The sequence below is a fragment of the Uloborus diversus genome, chromosome 7 (genome assembly GCF_026930045.1).
Source record: "Uloborus diversus isolate 005 chromosome 7, Udiv.v.3.1, whole genome shotgun sequence".
NCBI classification, from domain to species: Eukaryota; Metazoa; Arthropoda; class Arachnida; order Araneae; family Uloboridae; genus Uloborus; species Uloborus diversus.
This window is the reverse complement of record NC_072737.1, coordinates 42,714,092-42,735,923: the sequence shown is the minus strand read 5'-3', so window position 1 is coordinate 42,735,923 and position 21,832 is coordinate 42,714,092. Positions and strand designations below refer to the sequence as shown.

Here is a 21,832-nt window from a genome sequence, read left to right as displayed (position 1 = left end):
ACAAATTTACTTAAAAAAATAAATAAAACAATACTGATAAATAACATTCAGAACAAAGATCACAACACAATTACAAAATACTTGTTATTGATGAGTTTACCGATTCTTGATATGTAAAATATGTACAAAAAATTGTTTCAAAGGTCTGATGTACACAAAAAAAATATATTTTCCCCCTTTTAATGGCACCACAAAAGAGCTGCAAACCTCAATTTGTTTTCATTTACCCAGTATGAGTGCAAAATTCATCAGTTCCACACAAAGAATGTCTCAATCTGTGGAAGATTTGGGACGACTTCTTTGCCGACGACGAGCAAGTTTAGACGCTTCTACAGGTTGCAGGGTAGGAGAGCTTGGAATAGTATTAATGGCACGGAATGTAGCTGCCATGGCACCCTAGAAACATCAGAGACAATTACACCTCATACGTTTTTAAAATTAAAAACATAAACAAAGAAAGAAAATTTGAGAAAGCACATCAGAGCAGGGTTGTCAACTGTTGCGCATTTTGCAGAGTTGCTCCGCAAAAATGGCAAAACTCTGTGACTTCGCATTTCCCATCTGAAAGTTTTGAAGCTTAAATTTTGCTATTTTATAATAACAAACATGTAAATATGAGAAATTAAAGATGCTTATACTTAAAGATTGAAGTATTGTTTAAAGCTGTTTTATTAATTTAAAAATAATTATTTATATACTTGTGCTAAAAATCATTTATTAAAGTTATCAAACAATTTTAGATTTGTGGTTTTACTTATTTTTATTGATTTTCATACAAAATACCGAACTGTCCAGCAGAATTATAAATTGCTCTCCAAAATTACCACAGATGCTGCTCAAATTATTTCTCCAACATTGTCAGAGTAAACTAAGTTTTTAATAAAGAAAAAAATTATATGAGACAAAATAAATTATTTCTAACAATATTTACATTAACTGTACTATTGGAAACAACATTTTTGTAAACAGATGCTTTAATTGTTCTTCATTGCAAGCACTGCTTAACTTTTACATTACATCTAAAATAACAATTATATTTCTTAAAAGAAAAAAAATAGCAATAACGAATCAATAAATAATTGAGGGGGAGGGATACCAAAAAAACATACATATACATAGATGTACCTTTTCATGCATATTTTTGTTATTTTGGTGGTATACCAAGTAATATTTGGTAGTAGATGGCAATATATTTGTTACATTAGAAAAACTTCTCTATTAAAAGTGTGTTATCACAGTTCAAATGTTCAGAAATAGAATGTGAACTGTTATTATTATAACAGTTGCAGTAACAGTTATAGCAAAGACTACATAATATCTCCAACAACATTAAAAATACTCAAATTAAAACTACCTTCACAATTGCAGGTTCTTGCAGTACCAATTGACAGCTAGGCAACTGTTCCTTACTGATTATCCATGCATGGTTTAACACATCTGCAGCCCTATACCTCTGCTTGGGATCAACATGCAGCATTTTTTGTACTAAATGCTGCAAAGAAGTTCCATCATATCAAAAACATTTCTTTCACTTTTTTCATAAGAATCAAGAACAAAGAATCAAGCAAAGAATTGTGTCAGAAGCATTTTGAAGATTTTTTTAAAATTTTCTTTTTATTGGCATGCACTGCTAATAAGCACAAGACTTTACACTTTATATCATACAAATCATTCAAGCAACATTATTTTTAAATGTCTCTTGAATGATAACTAAAAAGCTGAACTTTACTAAAAAGCCAAAATAGGTTACGTTGGCTACACTGCATGTCTCTTTGAAAGAGACATGCAGCAAGAAAGACTTTCAAGACATTTTCAACAAGAAAGACTTTTTTATGAAACAGGGAGTGGCACATTTGAACACCACTAAGAACGAGATATTAAAACTAAAAGGATTGCTTCTGTTTATATTACAGATATAAATATGACTAGTTATTCAGAAATTTGATTAATAAAAGCATGAAAGTTCAACACAAGTATAATATTTAAAAAAACAAACCTTTGCAGCAGATGTAATATTAGTCCAATTTCCAGACGTTAAATCAAAACGCCCTTCTCCTATCCTGGATAAAATTTCTTTTGTCTTGTCAGTTGGCCCATAAGCAAATGGAGTATGGCTAACAAAAAAATATTAATTTCATTTTAAAATAAACTATACGGAAAAGGAAACATACTCAGGTGAAGAATTAGAATACAAAATCCACCATACCCGGCAAGCATTGTGTATAGCAAAACACCCATACTCCATATGTCACAAGCTTCATCATAACCTTGTTTCTTCAGTACTTCTGGAGCAACAAAGTTAGCTGTATAACAAGGAGTCATTAGCAAACCATTCTCAGCTCGAATTTGCTTCGCAAAACCAAAGTCACATATCCTTAAGGATTCTGGACTACCAGACTGATCAGCAAACATTATATTAGAGGGCTTCAAATCTCTATGAACAACCTGTAGCAGAATGATTAACTTAAAATTCATAGAAGTTTAAAAATAAGTATGGGGAAAAGTAAAATCAAGAAAATCAAATGAGGCAACAAGAAGCAAAAGGATGTGTGGCAAAATTAAAAATTTCACGATAAGCGGTACAACTGGTAGGTGAACCTCTCCTCTGTCTTTGGGCTAGAAATAGTACTAGTAGCCATGGTAGGTACTGCTATATAACATGATTTAGGGGGGAAAATTCAATGAAAACCAAAACTTTAAACGCATTTTACTCAAAACTTGAAAATGTCCACTTACATTCCTTTGCTTCTCACTGTCTCAAATGTTCAATGTAAAACACTAGGTATATTTTGATTTTTTGCACTAGGGGACATTCACAAATGATGTTATGTTTTGAGGGTGAGGGAGGTTTGAAATTGTGACAAAGAGGAAGGAGGGAGTAAGAAGAAGTGTGACATCACACATTTTTTATAACAATATGCTTATGATCAACATCGTAACATATGGGTTGAGGAAGTAGGATGAACTGTGACATCATTTATGGACAGCCCTTAGTGATAACAATACTGCCGTCCTAAGCGCAAAAGTCTTATCTGCATCCGAGTTCGAAATGAGAAATTGCTGTTTAAAGTAATGTTCCTTAATGTACTTGATACGTATACATTTTTTTTTTCAGATTTTTTTTTTAAAGATTTCATTCACAAAAGACCATAAACATGGTATTTAGGTAAAATATGTTATAAAGAATCACTAGGAATTTTGATAAAATGTGCAGAAACGACTTGTGCTTAGCACGGCAGAATAGGATAAGAGAACAGTCTGCTTACACCATTGTCATGAAGATACTTAATGGTTCTTGCAATAATCCCCAATATAGCACTAGCTTCTTTTTCACTAAAATTCTTTTTACTCAGAATCTTATCTAAGAGTTCTCCCCCATGTAGTAGTTCCATGATGAGATAAACAGAAGATGAATCTTCGTAAACCTAAATGAAAAATTGATTAGTAACAAACTGTACTACGACATTTGTGTAGAAACAAAGAAAAAAAACATCGTTATATTATAAAGATAATCCTAGCTTAGTTCAAAAATTAACACAATCTAAAATGCTTAAAAAAGCATGCCAACTAAATGAAAGACAATTTTTAGAGAGAAAGTGGAAGAAACACATAAAAAAAAGCTTGTAAGAAATTATTAACTCATAAATAAAGGATAGAATAATAACCTATTAGAACTGAAATTTGTAATAATTTTTGAACACTAAATTATTGCAAATATATTCTTGGCTATACTTAGAGCCAAAGAAGTTCAGAGGAACTAGTCTATTAAGTTACATAAAAAAAACTCTCCACATAATTTTTACAATTAAATTAAATGGAGACATTGATTTTACTTATTCAATAAATATTACCATAGCATGATTTACTAATACATTTAAAATACAGAGCAAAAATTTCAAGAGGTATAATAATTCATAAAACAACATTCTGAAAAATTAATATACAAAATGTATGAGCATTAATTTCAATGTAGCATCATCAAAAGCAAACGAACATATAGCAATTAAAAAGTTACAAGTAAGTTGTTACAGCACTACTAAAGAACTTACAAGATTGGCAAGCAGTAGCTGGACTAAAATGATATAAAAATAAAAAACTAATGATGCTGTTTTTTTTTTTCAAATAGATCATACAAAATTGCACATTTATTTTGGTCTTAAACAAAAAAAAGAAACAAAATCTGGCACATTAAAAAAAAGTTGAAATGGTGGCAATGATTCAATTTATTTCAATGCATCAGATATAAAAGGGCTAAATAAAAGAATGTTAGCAGTGCCCATTTCCTTTCGAACAATATTTATAAAAAGCTTGTATTTAGACATTTTTTCACTTAGAAAGCTTTAAAAAAACATCAGATAATTTATTAACTTTGTGGAAAACTTAAAATATAATACAAGGCAATTCCATCTCAACAGACGTATCACTGCAGCACAAAACATCTTACTAAACTCCCAAATATGTTAGAGATTCTTGATTCATTGCACGAGTTTGATGAAGAGCATGGACTTAACTTCTATGTATGAAGTTAAACTTAGAAGATTTCCAAAAGCAATATTTTTAAAAAATAATTTAGCTCAGAAACTCATACATAAGATACCTCCATTACTGAGTCAAAAAATATCATGTAAATATTGTTTTTGGAACTCAGACAAAATCCCGGTGTTTCGGCCAATTTACTTCAGGGCGGTCATTCCAAGCTCGTCAGCTTGCGAGATCGAGATTTTCGCTCACGTGATCGGTTGTGACGTAGAAATGTCGCAAAGTTGTATTCTAATCTATTCGAACCTAGCCGCAAGCTAAGTTTGAGTAGATTAGAATACTACTTTGCGACATTTCTACATCACAACCGATCACATGAGCGAAAATCTCGATCTCCCAAGCTGACGAGCTTGGAATGACCGCCCTGGTCCCGGTAAAAGATAAATTTGACTGTAGATGTAAAAAACAGTCTGAAAATAATTAACTGTGAAGGATTATTTGAGACAATTGTCATTTGTAACATTGACATGTAAAATTAATATTGAGTTAGCTTGTGAAAATTTTTGCAACAAGATTAAAAGTAAAGAAGACTTTCTGAGAAATAAAAAAGACTTTGTGTAAACTTCGTTCGAATTTTTAATCCTTATATATAGTTTCTTCTTATTTCAGTAACTTATAAATATTAATATGTAAGAAATAAAATGCTAAAATTTATCTGCTGGCGTCACTTATTATTACCCCTGAATTTAAGTTCATAATTAGTAAACATTCACAGCATTGAGAATGAACAATCCTCTAAAACACTTTAAAAATCAGCCAAGGGTGTGTGCTCCTCTGAATGCCCACAATGCTAAAGAGGGGGGGGGGGGATTCCAGTGTCCTTTTTAAACATTTTATAAATCTGGGAAACCTAATTATATAGATGTAGAACCCATGTTCGTCATAAAGCTCATGCAATGAAACAAGAATCGAACATATTCGGAGATTTTATAGGTTATTTTGTGAAACAATTGATAAATCATTAAAATAGAATTGCCAACGATAAAATTATGAATTAGTTCATTACATATTACTTTATAATTAGAAATAAAATCTTGCAACTCAATACAAGAATGAGCAAAATCAATGTATTACTTGACGTCAATTTTGAGTATGGCTTAGGGGACATGAAAACTTCAGATGCAACCTTGAATAAGAATTTCAATGTCAATAGCTAGTATTCATACCCGGAATAATTTCTAAGCTAACATTTTGCAGATTACTTTTACATGGAAAGAAAATTAATTAAGAATGTATAGCCTGATTATATTTTACTAACTTAAATTACTTTAGCAGATTTTTGGAAATAAGTTTGGTCCAAAAGTTAGTTCCTTTATTTGGTAAAGTTAGTTCCAAAAATCTGCATTCATTTTTCACATGTGGTACGTTAGTCTAATGTATTCCTGAATGCTAGCTTTTTCGGAACAGGACATTCTACATTTAATTTTAGTATAATTTTTTGATCTTTGGACCAAGTGATTTCAACATTACACTGATCTTAAAAACAGTTGGAAATTTGAAGTATACAAGTCAACAAGTATAGGCACAAAATTTAACATTGGATAATTCATATTAGTTTTATGCAGCTTTAACATAAAAATCTTTCAGAAATATTTGAAACATTTAAATTTATTATTGAAAAAAAAATTGAGGGAAAATGGAAAAAGAATACATACATCATATAAAGTGACAATATTTGGATGTTGGCCATAACGTAAGAGAATTTCCACTTCTTCATCACAATCTCTTTTACTTTTATCTATAATCTGGAGAAAAAAAGGGAAATTCAACAACCAATGTTTAAAACAAAATAATTATATAGGCATGTACATGTGACATTTCCTTTTTTTCAAAACATATGTTAAGCTTTAACCAAATCCTTACTAATATTATAAATGCAAAAGTGACTGATTGTTTGTTACCTTTTCACGCCTTAACTACTCAACTAATCATCACGAAATTTTGTATGTATGTTGTCGTGAGTGCTGGGGTGAACATGGGATAACCTTTGTTTAGAATGAAAGTATTCCATGAATTTTATTATAATTTAAAGGAAAAACATAAATTTGCTATATCTCATCAAAAAAGGTCATTTTTGTTCGATTTTTTTTACTTTGTCAAAGCCCTTAAATAGCTGCACAATGTGAACTTTACCCAAAGTTCAAGGGATCATTACAACACCCCCAAATTCTTCATTTTAACATAATTCTATGTTCTAAAATGATCTTATCTTCATTTTTGAAGTATTGTCTGTGGTTTCCGGTCACAGTATTGTAGTTAAATAAAGTTGAATTTCTGATTCATAGCAGACGATATTTTAGCGAAGAAAAGTAATTGGTTTAGTTTTTTTTTTTTTTAATATATCGTCTGCACTGTCTGCCATTTTTAATAGCTTTTGTAGAACATAGTAGATAGGCTAAATTATGATAAGCTTATATATGCTAGTTTGAGAATTACTTTTAGTCTAAGTTTTGAAAGATTTTCAGATTCATTAATACATGCTGCTGTCAACGTGGAAAGATTGTGCTTATGCTGTTTGATGTATCAATGTCTCAGTTGCCAAATCTATTAACTCCAATTTTTAAAAAAATCCTCATTTCTGCTTTCATAGTGCTTAATGCTTAGAATGTGAATTTATATTAAACTTTTGGTTCAGTACATTTCTGATCCTGCGATGGCAGAAACTGTAACATGAGGGCCCATTCCCTCCTATGGATAACGCTATCTTTTTCATCCATAGACTAATAATAAGAATAGACCGAGCTATGGCAACCCTTTGCTGCTCATGAACCAAACCATGTGACTAGTGGATATCCTAGCAACAGCGGGCGTTGATCGTAGCAGACGATCAACTACCGCGAGGAATAAAATAAATAGAATTGATGGAATGCGGAATATTTTTGGAGTCTGATTTGTAAATTTGTTATTCGAAGTTGTAAATATTTTGTTAATATAAGTGAGTTTTTCGTTTAGATAGTATTGTGCATTTTCTTTAGTCAATTTCAATAACTCTATAAGCAATTAAAGATGCAAGCGCCTAAATAGAATCGGCAAACGGTAACATTTTTACCTACAATTTCAATTTAAGATTCTGATTAGTACATTTTTGCGTTAACGCAAAACGTTTCCTCCATTACGTTCACACCAACGCTGAAGTAGCAGTTCCAAATGAAATAAAAGTTACTGAAAACTGATCAAAAACTAATTACTAATGTCAAAATAATTCATAACTAAAAGAAAAACAGTTCAATCTCTGCACCTGGAAAGAAATTATAATGAAAACACATTACTTAAAATACATGTCGAGTGCCAAACTATAGATAATGTTGCCATCTAGCAACCATGCTGCCAAAGTTTTCGCCAAGCCTTCCACCAGTCACATGATGTATCCATGAACCAATGTTTTCATCAGCAAGTCTGGGAAAGCTCGGTCTACTCTTATTATTAGTCTATGTTTTCATCACTTTTCTCCACTTTTTTTTTATGGAGTTAATCGATTTGGCAAGTGAAGCATCCATATAAAGATGACTTAAGTTTTGGGATTTTAAGAAAGCCAAAGAGGTCTAAATTTAACTTTTGAGTCATTAAATTGTCATTTCCTAAAAACTGATGGAAAATTTTTAGAAAAGTCTGATTGTTGAACATGGGGCAATGGACACCATTTATTTTTGAGGTAAACCATGCATCGCCGGACACTGCAGCTAGTAAATAAATACAAATAAAAACATTCTTAAACATGTTTATATAAGAAGACTTACTTTAACAGCATACTCTTTTCCATTTTCCTTATATATGCATCTTCTACATAATGAATAAGATCCTTTACCAAGTTCTTCTTTAAACTCGTATTCTTTTTGAATAAATTCTTTAACAGCAAAACTTCTTTCAGCTTTCTGTAAATATTGAAAATTAGCAGAACAATAGCGATATATATCAGATAATTTTTGCCAAACAAATGAACTATTTATTCGTATGTGCCATGAATGCAATCCTTAAGTCAGAAGAAACCCTCACATAAGTTCAATTTTCTTTGAATTTTTTCATTTTGTTATTTTAAAGCTATTATTAAGCAGTTCAAAAATATTTAATTTTAATTTCTGTAAGCAAAATTCAAAACTTTTTACCAATAACACAAAGTTACCTAGACCAAAACTTTTAAAGCACTGAAAAATTCAAATACATTTTCTGCATTTTACCCCATAAAGTAAAAATCAAAAAAGAAAAATATATCCAGATTATATTAAGCAATTATTATAGTTTACATCTTCTTGAAGTAAATTAATGCTAATTCTTCATTTATGCTTCCAAAACATATAGTGGTAAATATTAATTGTATACTTATTCATTTTTATTTTATTTTCTCAAAAGCTATTCATTTTTGAGATTTTATAATGCAGACTTTTGTGACAATTTAGTTTAGTAGTTAGTTTATTTACTTCTTTGATTATTTTAATGAACAAATTTTTACACATTAAAAACGTTTAGTATGACACATTTTCTTATTAAAAATCATTGATATTTAAAAATTATAAAACAACAACGCCTGTTGAAAAAGAACACCTACCTATTTAAGCAATGGAATTTGATATCATTTTTACAACAATTACTAAACCTTAAATGTCCCTTTTTTTTTCTTTTTCTTTAAGGTAAAGATTTATTTTTACATCATTTAAGGTGAACATCATGTTTCAATTTTAAAAAGATCTTCTATGAAATTATGCTTACAGGATTAACTTATATGATTGTAACTAGGTGTAATTTATAATATATGCCGATGAAATACATTTGAAAAAAAAATCTTTAATTTCTTCTCTTTTGTTTATTTTATGCATATTAATGGACTCATATAATAAACACTAAAAACGAAATGCAAGTTGCACAGAAAAATCATACATGATAAATACTTTATTGGTGAAAAGGAATTACATTTGGACATTTAGGCAAACTTAAAGTAAAATAGTCATGGAAATTTTTTCTTATGCATTTTGTGTAGTTTTGTGAACCTTCATTTGATGCATTCTAAATTTGGCATTAAAATTACATAATTAGTATTATGCTATTGTTTTCTTTCATTGCACAGGAGCTAGAGTCAAAATTTTAAGAAAATAAATACACAGAACACTTTGTGAAAGAAGTTTGATTATGTTTATCTCATTTTCACAGAATATAAGCTATTTTTACATGATTTTATACTGATTTGAAGAAGACTGATCTAATTAACTTAACAATAGTGAAGCAAGGGAAAAAAAACAGATATTAAAGCATTTGGTTTTAAAGTTAAAATTGCATCCTACCTGACTTTTCTGATTATTTTCACTATTCTTGGCACTATTTTCATCAAGACTAGGAGCAATGAAACTAAAACCACGAAACAGTTCATGGGCGGTGGCACTTGGTGGACATCCAGGAGAATCTAAAAAGTTAAATAACATTGCATCTCATCACCTCACATAAATAAATATTTCACGAAGAAACAAAATATGTCTTATTTAAAAACATTCAGGGAGCTACATAAAAAAAAATCGCCTAATTTGCTTGATAAATTTAGGAAAGCATTTAAAATAAAGAATAAATGTATATTACACATAATTTGAGATTAAATTTCTTGTAAAAGTAACAAAGACCTTGATATGTTATTTTCATAATTTAAACAACAATACATACCTTCGGGAGTTCGCGTGGTGAATTCTTTGTCAAAATAAGCTGTGTGATCAGACCTGGAAACTGCTGGAATAAATGGCGGCTTTATTTCACGGTCATATAATTTCTGCCAATCTATTGTCCCAAAGAATGGATGAACTTTCATGTCTTCAATTCCATTTGGGCCAGAAGCTAAAGAAGTTTAAACAAAACAAAATGAGAAATCAAATTCACTGTGTCATTTTGGAGTGTTTTACCCAAAATAATTCTGATTAAGTTTTTTTCTGTCACATGAAATAATGGTTGAGCTGAACAGTGTGAAGTTATATCTAAAATAATAGCTACTAACGGTTTTCTTTTAATAGCATAAAGCAGAGGTTACCAAACTTCAGAACTCCACAGACCCCCTCTGGAAAAATTACGAACTTCACGGACCTCCCCTCCCCCCCCCCCCGCCCCCCTTGTGAAGCAAAAAAAATTACTTGACACAGTTAAGTTGATTTTTTCTAATACATTCCTCACTTTTTTTTTTCCTTTGAATTTGTTTATTCATTGTTCTGCATATTTTTCAGAGCTTTTGTCTTTTTTTCATTTTTTACATTATTGTTTTGAGTTATGGAAGTAAAATTCTTTTGAAATTCAATTAGAAATAAAAATGTTATCACCAAATTTCTACAAACAGTTTACTAATAAAATTGAACTTATGAAGTTAGTGAACAAAACACTATCAGCCTAGTTGAAAATCAACAAAGAAAAGAACAGTGTATTTTATAATAAAGTATTCACAGAAATATTTTTAATTTTTAGCTATAAATTTGAAAACCAAACCAAAAAAAAAAAGAAATCACGCTTTTTTTTCCCCTCCCTGCGGCAAATAAAACATTTTTCTAAAAAATTTTAAATTAAAATTATTTTTAGTAGTCAAATAGAAAATATTTCTATTTGACTACTAAAAATATTTTTAATGCAAGTAATGAGCAAATAAAAGTGAATGAATAAACGAATAGTGAAACAATGAATAAAAATAATTAATTAATACACAAGAAAAAATAAATAAGTGAACAAATGAAGGAATATACAACAGTTAATTCATGAATTGTGCTTAACAGATTAAATAAATGAATGAATAAATAAACAAAATGAACTATTTCACTTGGCCCAGCATGCCACTTGACAAAGTGTATTAAATACTTAAAATCAAAAGAATCCTAATATTAACTAAATAAGTACTGCACTGAAAACCAGTAGACCTCAATTAATACTTAAATGTTAATTAAAAAAAAATTAGCATATTATAATGACAAACTTACTTTTTATTTTCTACAAAATATTGCAATATATGCATCAAATTTTGAAAACGACTTATGATATTTTTCCCTGCTCTCTTAAGCTATTTATTTTTTGACTGAAACCAATTATATGTTTAAGAAATTAATTGTTACAATACTGTTAGACAGGTGGCATGGGAAACTGGAAATATTTTATCATTTCATTTTGTTCTTCTATTTCACTTAGCCCCACATTCCTTCTATCTAGCTTCTAGTCTGGATTCATTACATTTGTCTTCACTTTTACAAATGAGAAACAAAGAATATGCACAAATTTCTATACAATGATGAAAATGCACTTCAGGCATAACTTACCTAATCTGTTGGCAGGGTTTCGCTTAAACAATGCACGTAAGAGACTTTGAGCTTCCGGACTTAAAAATTGGGGCATTCCCAATTTTGCCCTGAAACACATAACATGTCTTACTCTAAACAAATATATAGGATTTATTTCTTAAAATCATTATACAGTTATAGAAACATTAATGAAAAACAAGAGACCACTTTTTTCAAAGGATTTTAACTTTTTAACATAGTTTTAAGAAATTTATTTACTTTAAAATTTGCATCATAGTTTCTTTCCTATTTGCTCCTTGAAATGGTAAGGCCCCGGTCAGCATTTCAAACTAAAGCAAGAAAAAAACAATTATTAATTCCTTTAATAGCAAATTAAGCTAAAAGTTAAAATTAAATGAAAAAAACGTAGCATTTTCAATACTAACACTACTTTTAACAAGTAATTTCATTTTTCATTTTGAATCAATTCTGTAAGATAATATTACATGATAAAATGAATTGTTTATGTTAAATGTGAATAATATTTAAAGCTTTTATTTTCATTAACTTCTACAATAAACACAGACTTTCACAAAACTCAAGTATCATTGAATTGAGAATGTTATCAAGGAAAAAGAAATAGCACCTTGTAAAAGATCCTTTAATTTTATTTTAAGAAATCATGTGGAATTTTAAATAAAAAATATTATTCCTAATTTGTGTAAGTGTTTGATTCAATAAGTTATAAGTTCTATGGTCAAAGCTGCTTTTAAGCTATATGAAACACATATGCTCCCCCCTACAGAGGACATTACAAAATTCACCAAAATATACTTGGCATTAGTCCAAATGGAATCTTTAGTAGTCTATACATGCAAATGTAAGAACTTAATCATGTACAGACACATAGGCGGATTTAGAACGGAGTTCCTGGGGGGGAGGATTCTTTTTAACAACATATTCAAATTGCCCCCCCCCCCCATGTTTTTGTTTGTTTTCCCGTGATGCATAAGGCCATGCTTTACTTTTTTCGTGTGTCGTTTTCATTACTGTCTGTTTTCATACTGTCCTTTTTGAATTGACCTTAAGAGAGCTGACTAGTATGAAGAGAGTGACGCAAGGCTCCCTTTTAAGTGGGATATAGAATATCTCCAATTTTAGGGGGTCCGGGGGTTTCTCCCCCGAAGGAAATTTTGTAAAATGGATATGAAATTCTGCATTTTGAAGCCTTATAAGAAATAATTGGATAGACAAAATCTCGGGAAAAAATAGACAAATATTTTTTTAAAAAATAGTTTTATGATTTAAATGTGCTTTATGATGTAAGTTAATACTTTAAAAGAAATGCTGTACAGATTTACAAAATATGTAACATGAGAGTAACATACTACTTATTAGAACAATTCATAATTTATACACTTGATAAGAAATAAAATAGAAATACACTTTGCTTTGGAGTTTCAAACACTTGTCTAATTATTTTCAAGGTTTGGTTGGTTAGATTAGGTGTTTTACCACAAGAGCCCTAGTAGGTTATACTGCGCCAATTCTTTTCAAGGATTTTAGAACATTTAATTATTTAAGGCACCTCATTTGCACTTTCCAGTCTCTGAAATTGAATACTAGATTATACAGTTGTACTGTACAGTAATATTCAAGCTTTGTAAAAAAACAGCTATTTTAAGTTTAAAAGAAAAAACAAACGATAGAATTCTCTCATTACAACAACCTTTTTTTTTAATTATAAGCAGTGCAGAAAACGAAAAGGAATAGAGGTAGTGTATCATTTTTTCCGGGCTAAACTGATTAACAATATGCAGTAGAAGCAAGATAAAAGCAATCAATACAAAAGAATTTCCAAAATACTGCATTCGGGATTAAATAAATAGCAAGATATGAAATATGTGAGTCACAAAAATGTATTTCAAGTAATATGTTACAAACTTATATATATATATATATACATATATATATATATATCAGTGGTTGGAAGTAGCGCGCTACAAGTAGCGACCCTACTGTAGTAGCTACATTTTTTAGTAGTTTGTAGTGTAGCGCACTACTTTTGAAAAAAAGTAGAGTAGCGAGTAGTTCGATACAAAAAAATGTAGTTTGTAACGATTTCAAAAAACTACTTTTAAATAAAGTTTCAAAAAAAAGAAAGAAACGAGGTTTCAAACAAATCTGACTGGCGGAAGTCTTTAGCGAGTAAAAGTTACACCAATCAGATTCGCATAAGACTTTGAAAAATGCGAGCTGACCTCAGGCATATGATACCGTACCTTCTTAGTTTGACGCCAGTGGCGCAGCGAAGGAGGGGTTTTGGGGGTGAAAACACCCCCCAGAACCATTGGCTTTAACATAAATGCAAAATCTTGCACACTAGTTTATGCATAGGAAAGGACTGTTTTGATCAAAAAAAAAACTTTAGAAGGTATTTTTTATTAAAAAAAACCCTCTTCTGTAGGAATTTTCGATCAAAAAACCCACTCCAGTAGGTATATTTGTTCAAAAAATCTCTCCAGGAGGTATTTTTGATCACCCCTCCCCACCGGAAGGTATTTTTTACCAAAAAAAACCCCTCCAGAAGGTATTCCTGGCTGCGCTAGTGTTTGGCGCCATTAATTTGTTTAGCATTGAGATGTTCAAATTTCCCCATTATTCGCCTTGAATAGAGCATGCATAGAAAGAAAAGAATAAGCGATAATTGCCAATTTAGTGCAACGTTTGTGCTTTCTGGCAGCAGAAAATGTCCTGTGGATGAACATTTTAAAATGTTTTAGGCCTTGATTGGTTAACATTAAATATTAGTCTTATAGAAATTTATGATAACGGAATTTTTTCCGTTTCATGCAAACTTTTCCTGTCCAGCAAAAAGCTTTGGTATCAATGTCATCAGCATCTTACGTGAGGGATGCGTTCCTCGTACAGGTGAGAAAGCTGTGTTATTGAATAAAAATACTGTTAGGATGCACATAATCAATGAGAGTGAATGGCGTAAAATGAAACAGTACGGTACGTATAGTATGTAGCAATAATAAAATGCAGCACAACCACAACAATAGTACTGTACAACAGATGCAGTAATTATATTCGACGCATTTTTAGTTGTTCAAGCATTTCAAAAATCTTTAAAATTCTTTAGTTGTCAGAAACTTTCTATTCTTCCTTTCATTTTCAAACTTCAGCTAAACAGTCCACTTATGTCTTATGTGAAATTATGTTTCATCAACGTCATATTTTGAATGAAAAATATACGGAGTGGTGAGTTATACATCAACAAAGCGATGTTTCGACTAGTACGGTGTGAGAACTTCCGCTTTCAGTGATGCTAAAGAAAAAATCCATTCACGGCACCGAAAAAAAAAAAAAAGTACCCAATTAAAAAAGACAATACTTAAGCCCATCGATTCAGTTCCGAAAATTTTCACGTTGCGGGGGAGGATTTTGCGCTAGCTCCAAAATTCGTTCTTCGAGAAGAACTCGCTATACAGCCGTTTCGCGTTTTTCGAATTGCGTTGCTGTGCGAATCCACGGCAATTTAAAATTACACATAGAAGAAAAGTAAACATTCTTAGTTCTTTTTCATATTTCGGATATTTATTAATATTTGATTTTTTTAATACTAGGACCGTTTGGGATTTCTTTTTCTATTTCTTATTTTTTTTCTTTTTTACTGATTGAGTTTTGACGTGTTAACATAATAAAGGTCAATTATTAAATATTGTAAGTTTTTCAGGTTATTCGGTAGAATTGAATAACGTTTTTATTCATTTTATCAGTGGCGTAAGAAAGGAGATGGTGTCCATGTCCAGACCCGTAACTTGAAGCTGAAAATCAATTACTTATCTTCTACAAAATATAAGTTCCTATAAAATCAACTCCTATAATGAAAATTAAAATGTTTCTCTTTTGTTTAAAATATGTTTTCTTCTCTGCAATCAATTTTATGTATATATATACCTATGTAAAATTTAAATTAAATTACACCTGCATTTATTTACATTTTCAAGTAGCCGAGTAGTACTTCTTGAATTAAAAATTCACTTTCAGGAAAGAATTAAAAATTTGAAGGTTGAATTCTTTCACATTTTAAATCCAACGCTTTTCATTAATTTATTTTTTAAAAAGTAGCGAAGTAGCGACTACCTTTCAAAAGTAGTTTGTAGTTGCTACATTTTGAAAAAAGTAGTTGTAGTTCGCTACAAAAACCTGTAGTTTTTCCAACCACTGATATATATATATATATATATATATATATATATATATATATATATATATATATATATATATATATATATATATATATATATATATATATTTATTTATTTATTTCATATATATATATATATATATATGAAATAAATATATTTTCCTCTTGCGAGACAGAAAGGGCCTTGTGAATTTAGGATCAATCCCACCCCCACCCCCCTTGATAAAGTGTTGGTCCTGGGTTCACCTTTTTCATTTTCCATTTTGATGTTCTCGCTTTTTTCATTTGTATTTTGACTGTTTGTGTGAATATGAATATATATATATATGTATATATATATATATATATATATATATATATATATATATATATATATATATATATATATATATATATATATATTAATTTGAATTTTTGGCATCTTGAATTCAAATTATGTTTTTCGCAATCACAAGCGTGTGTGTGTATGAATGCGCATGTGTATTTGTGTAGGCACGTGTGTGTATGTATGCATGTGTGTGCGTGTTGTGTATTTAGTGCTGGGTCATTCCATACGAAATGAGCAAAATTCGCAAAAAAGTGGTGGCCGCATGGTAACAGATTTTTATGAAATTTGGTATACAGGTTCCTTTTGTGCCTATATAAAAATATCTAAAATATTTTTGCTTAAAAATTTTTATTTGAATAGTTACATGTGATTGAAAATTGGTTAAATTGAACAGCATTCTCATAAATGCTAAATGTTGAACTTTTGAAGGCTTGTATCTTATTAACTATTTAATAAAAACATAAAAGTTATATGTTGTTGTAATCTATGGAGTGGGATAATTAATCTGATATCAGTAAAATTTTCAAAGTTATTATAGTTAACTTTTAACCGAGTTTCCAAAACTGAAAATATTTCAATTTTCTCATAATTAAGCATTCTATTTTTTAATCTCAATCTTTAAGGAATGCATTAGCTTTGATGAAATTAATGCCCAATAATGTGCTAAGTATCATAAAAGAAATACCTTACTTTTGAAGTTGTATTTTAACTCCTTTGTCTTCAAAATCAGTTTAAAACTTAGTGACATTTTGTAAAATGATGATTTTCTCCTTCTCATACATACAAAAATTCAAATGAGGGAAAAATCAGACAACTTTAAAATTTTACAAGAATATAGAGCTGTGTTTCTACTATTTGCTTAAAGAAACTCGAAATTGGTTTTTGATTTCCAAACGTAAAATAAAATTCAGAAAAATAGCTTTTTTCTTTGTTTTATGGGTCAATCCATCCAGGTTTGACGGATGGGTGCGCTCAACCATTTTTAATTATTTTTTGAAATTCATATTCCTAAAAGCTGCATATGAAAGATGTTTAAAACCACTTTTATTTTTTCTCTCAACTGGACCTTTGATTTTTTAGAAGTCATCAAAAGTGATTTTTGTAGTCAAAAATGGGACTTTTAGACCTTTGTATTTTGGCCAAAATCTATTTGAATTACATTTTAAACAGTTAATTTAACGCTTTGATGTTAAAGTGCATAAGTTGATAGTCTTACACGCTGAGTGACGTAGCAGTAAGTTAATAATTGAAATAATGGCAACAGGTTAAAATTCAAGGCCAAATGTAAAAATTTTACTCATTTCAAAGGGGGATAACTCACGTAGGGGACGGAAACACAAAATGAAATACGACAAAAACTAATTACTGGAACCATGCTAAAAAGAATATTTAACTGTTGCTGTGTGTTTCAGCACCCTTTACAGATTACAGCCCCTCAAAAATCGGAAAAATGACGAAAATGACATTTTTAGACCCCTATAAACCAAAAGGGGATGGAATTAAAAAATAAAATTTCCTGACCAATTGAATAATCCGTTCAAGTACTATACATGTTATACATATTGGTTTTTGTTTTTGATTTGTAAAATAGATACAGGTCTTTGAAATTAAGCAATTTTGCTAGTCAATTCATACACTAAAACCGAAATAAAAAATTCCATCCGAGGACTGCAGTTTCGTGCTTTTTAGCACTCATGAGCCCGGAATAAGAATCACATGAGCTGGTTTTCGCCTCCAGCTTGTGTGATTCCTATTCTGGGCTGATGGGTGCTAAAAAGCACGAAACTGCAGTCCTTGGATGGAATAACTGAGCTGGTGGTGTATTTTAAGTATTTCTGCCTTAGCCCTGGCTTAGGGCGGTAACTTACTACAAAATGAATGAGTAGTTTATACTGCATGGAACCTGTATGGATTGACCCTTATGTGAAATTACGAGAACTCAAAGAATTAGATAAACGACTAAATGGTGCAAAAGCAAGTAAAACTAACATTTATTTCAATTTAAAAAAATGTACATTTCAGACTGTACTTCATAAACATGCTTTTGAGAAAATGAAACACGAAAGAAATGACTAAAGTTTTGCTAAACTTACAAAATAAAAAGAAGTAACTAATGAAATTTTACCTTAGTTTAAGTTACTCTAGTAACAAAAATACGCTGATACCAATGATTAAAATTTAGTAGCATCTAAAAGACACTTCAATATGTTACATTAAAAAAATCGAGTAAATTTAGAGCATTCCCTCATCTTCAAAAAACATCTGAAACAGAGGAAAAAATGAAATTTTTGGAAATTTTCGATTTTCTAAAGTACAATTTCGTCATTAAGAAATTCATAAACAGTTACTAAATTAGAGCAGATAGTTAGTTATAGATAGTTTTTTCAATCTGAATCATTTTTACTGTTATTTTTTCATTAAAAGAGCTGGAAGAGTGATTTCAAATCTGAAGTAAATTGCCAAAATTTCAATCTTTGTTAATATCTCAGATTCAAAAAAAGATCTGAATAAATTTTACTTTGCTCTTTCTCAGTAGAGAATTGTTTATAGAATGCGGAAATATTTATTTTTTAAGTGTACGTTTATAACTTATGGAGTTATTGAGTCACAAACTGGTAGCAATGGATTCTGAAAATTTAGGCTTAGCGTAAGCATCAATTTCTAATTTCAATAACAAAGCAACAAACAGTTTTTAAACTTCCATACTTTGCATTTCCTTATAAATATGTATGGTTTACATAAATTAAAATTTTCACTGAAATCTGTGACATGTCAGCCACAGCTGATTTGTTCATTTTGCATGGAATGACCCTGCTGTGTATGTAGGCGTTCGTGTGTGTGTGTGTGTGTGTGTATGTAGGCATAAGTGTTTGTGTTTGTGCGCAGGCATGAGTGTGTGTGTAGGAGTGCGTGTTTGTGTCTGTGCGCAGGCATGAGTGCGTGTATGTGTGTAGGCATGTGTGTAGGATATGGATGCAACCTGGAGACGGTTTTCGCAAGAGGAGCAGCATCGTGAGGTCGGTCGACGCGGCGGCGGTGGTGCTGGCAGAGGGTGCTGGTGGGAAAATAAAATGATAGGAATTCAAAACCGTCAAGTAAAAACAATGAGCAATCCTGATTGCTTAATGAATGAAGTGAAAAAAATAGCTATTTTAAGTTTAAAAGAAAAAATAAACTATAGAATTCTCTCATTACAACAACCCCTTTTTTTTTAATTTTAAGCAGTGCAGAAAACGAAAAGGAACAGAGGTAGTGTAGTACACTTTTGATGCAGGATGTAGCAAGGAGCTGAATTTGACATATTTTGGCATTCCTCCCCCTACCATTTGTTAGAAATTTTAAAATTTAAGGTTTGTTGCCACACGTTTCCATATATTCAAGGTTTTCAAGCACTTGAAAATTAAATTAGTTTTTTTAAGCACTTTCTATTTTTTAAGGAACAAATCATGCAATTTTTTACGAGTTACGGACCCACTTCAAAGCCATGGCCCAAAGCTATAGCTTGTTTATCTTATAGGCAAATCCGGCCCTATATGTAATTCACTCTTACCTGCAGATTTTTGTAATTTTTACGAAAATACGTCAGTTTTACGGTTAAAGGATTTTTACAATTTTACCAATCTGAACGTGTGAATCCCAGAAGGCTCTTCAAAATCTTTCTTCTGTAACAACACAAAATATCTAGTTTTTGAAATCACGCAAATTGAAAATAAACATTCTGAAAAGAAAGAAAACAAATCATAACAAGTAGATCGTTCTGTTAGCTCAAATGGGGGAGGGGGGGTTCCCTTTTTTTTAGGTTCTAATTTTGAAATATTTGTCAATTATTATAAGTTGCAGCTGAATGCATAGCTCGTTTAGCCTATATTTTCATTCGTATACTTGCCCAAATGGTTTTCAGTCCAAAATAGTGAATTTAGACACGTTTTTAGCACCCCAGTGACAGCTGTTTTATTTGTATTTAATGTTCGTTTTTTTCCCTTTTCTTTTCTCCCATCAGAAAAGGACATTCGCTTTTCTCTTCATTTTCATTAAACTATTCAAAAAAGAAAAAAAAAAAATCATTTTGTTTTAAGATTTTGGAAGATGTATTGTTACTTTTTTAAAGTCCTCCCAAAACTGGGGGGCATTGTCCCCTATGCAACCCCTCCTATAAATCCATCCATGTTCTTCTGAACTAGTCAAAAAAGAAAAAAATAATGATTCTTTTAAAAATTTTTGGAAGATATGTAGTTACTGCATAAAGTCCTCCCAAAACTGGGGGGGGGTCATTGTCCCCCTCTGCCCCCCCATAAATCCGCCCATGTACAGACAGCAAGAAGAAACTAGTCAAAATCGATTCAAGGATGATTAAATGGAATAAGTTAAAATTCAAGGCAAATAATTTTGATTGAAAACAGTACTTAATTTATTTTTCATACAAAAGTGAAAAAATATTTACTGATAAGAGAACTGAATCGATTGTTACAGAAAGGGCATAAGTCACATTTTTTTTTCAAAATTGAGTTAGCGGTGATTTTCCCACATTTGTATGTAGAGACATCGACTAGTGTAACAGGGAAGTCAGTGCTTGTACAACATAGCACTTTATTTAAGGGTCACATTTTTCGTTTAGTGCAGAAAGGGCTTAAATCCCAGACATATGCCCTTTTTGCACTAAACGCGAAGGAAGAAATAGTAAGACGCAATGGCAAGATCATAAAGTAACTAGATTTTTTGGCGTAATGAAGTAAAAACAAATAACTCCTTTGATCTAGCATAATTTCAGTAATGGTAGGTTTGTCAGTTCGGGGGGTTAGGGGGATTCGAAGTCACGGAATCGGAATGAAATTCCCCAAATTTCTCAGGGGTTTTATTAGCATCACTGTAGAAACTGCGATAAATCTATATGCTTTCAGTGAGATATGCGCTTGTCAAAATAAGAACAACACTGCAGGAGACTTTTTCTAGAAATAACACTGAAGAAATTTCACAACTGATGACTTTCCTTTGAGAGGACATTCATTTGACCTTTGGGACCGGGATCTTGGGACAGTAAAGCAAATGTTCACAAGATATAACAGATTATAACCATGTGAAATCCAATTTCTTACAAGTAAAATCTTAAAATTAAATCAAGATTCACTGTCAAATTTGTTGAAAACAATGAAATCTGTAACTGCTAAAACAGGTGCCCTTCATTTTTCAGGAGGACTTATTTCCCAAATCGAGATTTTGGAATAAGATTCTACTGGGCGACAAATGATTTCAATTATCAACATTTGGATAATGTATTTGATCAATATGAATATAAATATAGTTTTATACACATGTAAATTTTTTCCTTTTTATCTCAGATTGTCAGTTTTAGTTTTTTTTTTTTTTTTTTTTTTTTTTTTTTTTTTTTTTTTTTTACACCAGACGTCATTTACTATTCAAAAAATCAGTAATCCAACGTCAGAAAACACAAATATTGCAAGATATTGCAAAATGTGCATTTACTATGTTATTTTACTGAAACGAGACGAAAGAAAGAGGAAAAAAAATGAT

General features: G+C 30.6%; 1 protein-coding gene across 1 annotated transcript in view; it reads right to left on the bottom strand.

The window, feature by feature from the left end:
• Positions 1–270: 270 nt before the first annotated feature.
• LOC129226511 (ribosomal protein S6 kinase 2 beta-like) overlaps positions 271–21,832 on the bottom strand; it is a 45,857-nt gene continuing 24,295 nt past the window's right edge. Inside the window, exons 10-20 of the mRNA XM_054861123.1 lie at positions 12,042–12,112; positions 11,802–11,890; positions 10,183–10,350; positions 9,813–9,931; positions 8,277–8,411; positions 6,195–6,284; positions 3,267–3,425; positions 2,207–2,445; positions 1,997–2,114; positions 1,352–1,492; positions 271–396 (exon numbers count right to left, since the gene is read on the bottom strand). Of these exons, the coding sequence (XP_054717098.1) occupies positions 271–396; positions 1,352–1,492; positions 1,997–2,114; positions 2,207–2,445; positions 3,267–3,425; positions 6,195–6,284; positions 8,277–8,411; positions 9,813–9,931; positions 10,183–10,350; positions 11,802–11,890; positions 12,042–12,112 (1,455 nt within the window). The remainder of the gene's footprint in view (positions 397–1,351; positions 1,493–1,996; positions 2,115–2,206; positions 2,446–3,266; positions 3,426–6,194; positions 6,285–8,276; positions 8,412–9,812; positions 9,932–10,182; positions 10,351–11,801; positions 11,891–12,041; positions 12,113–21,832) is intronic.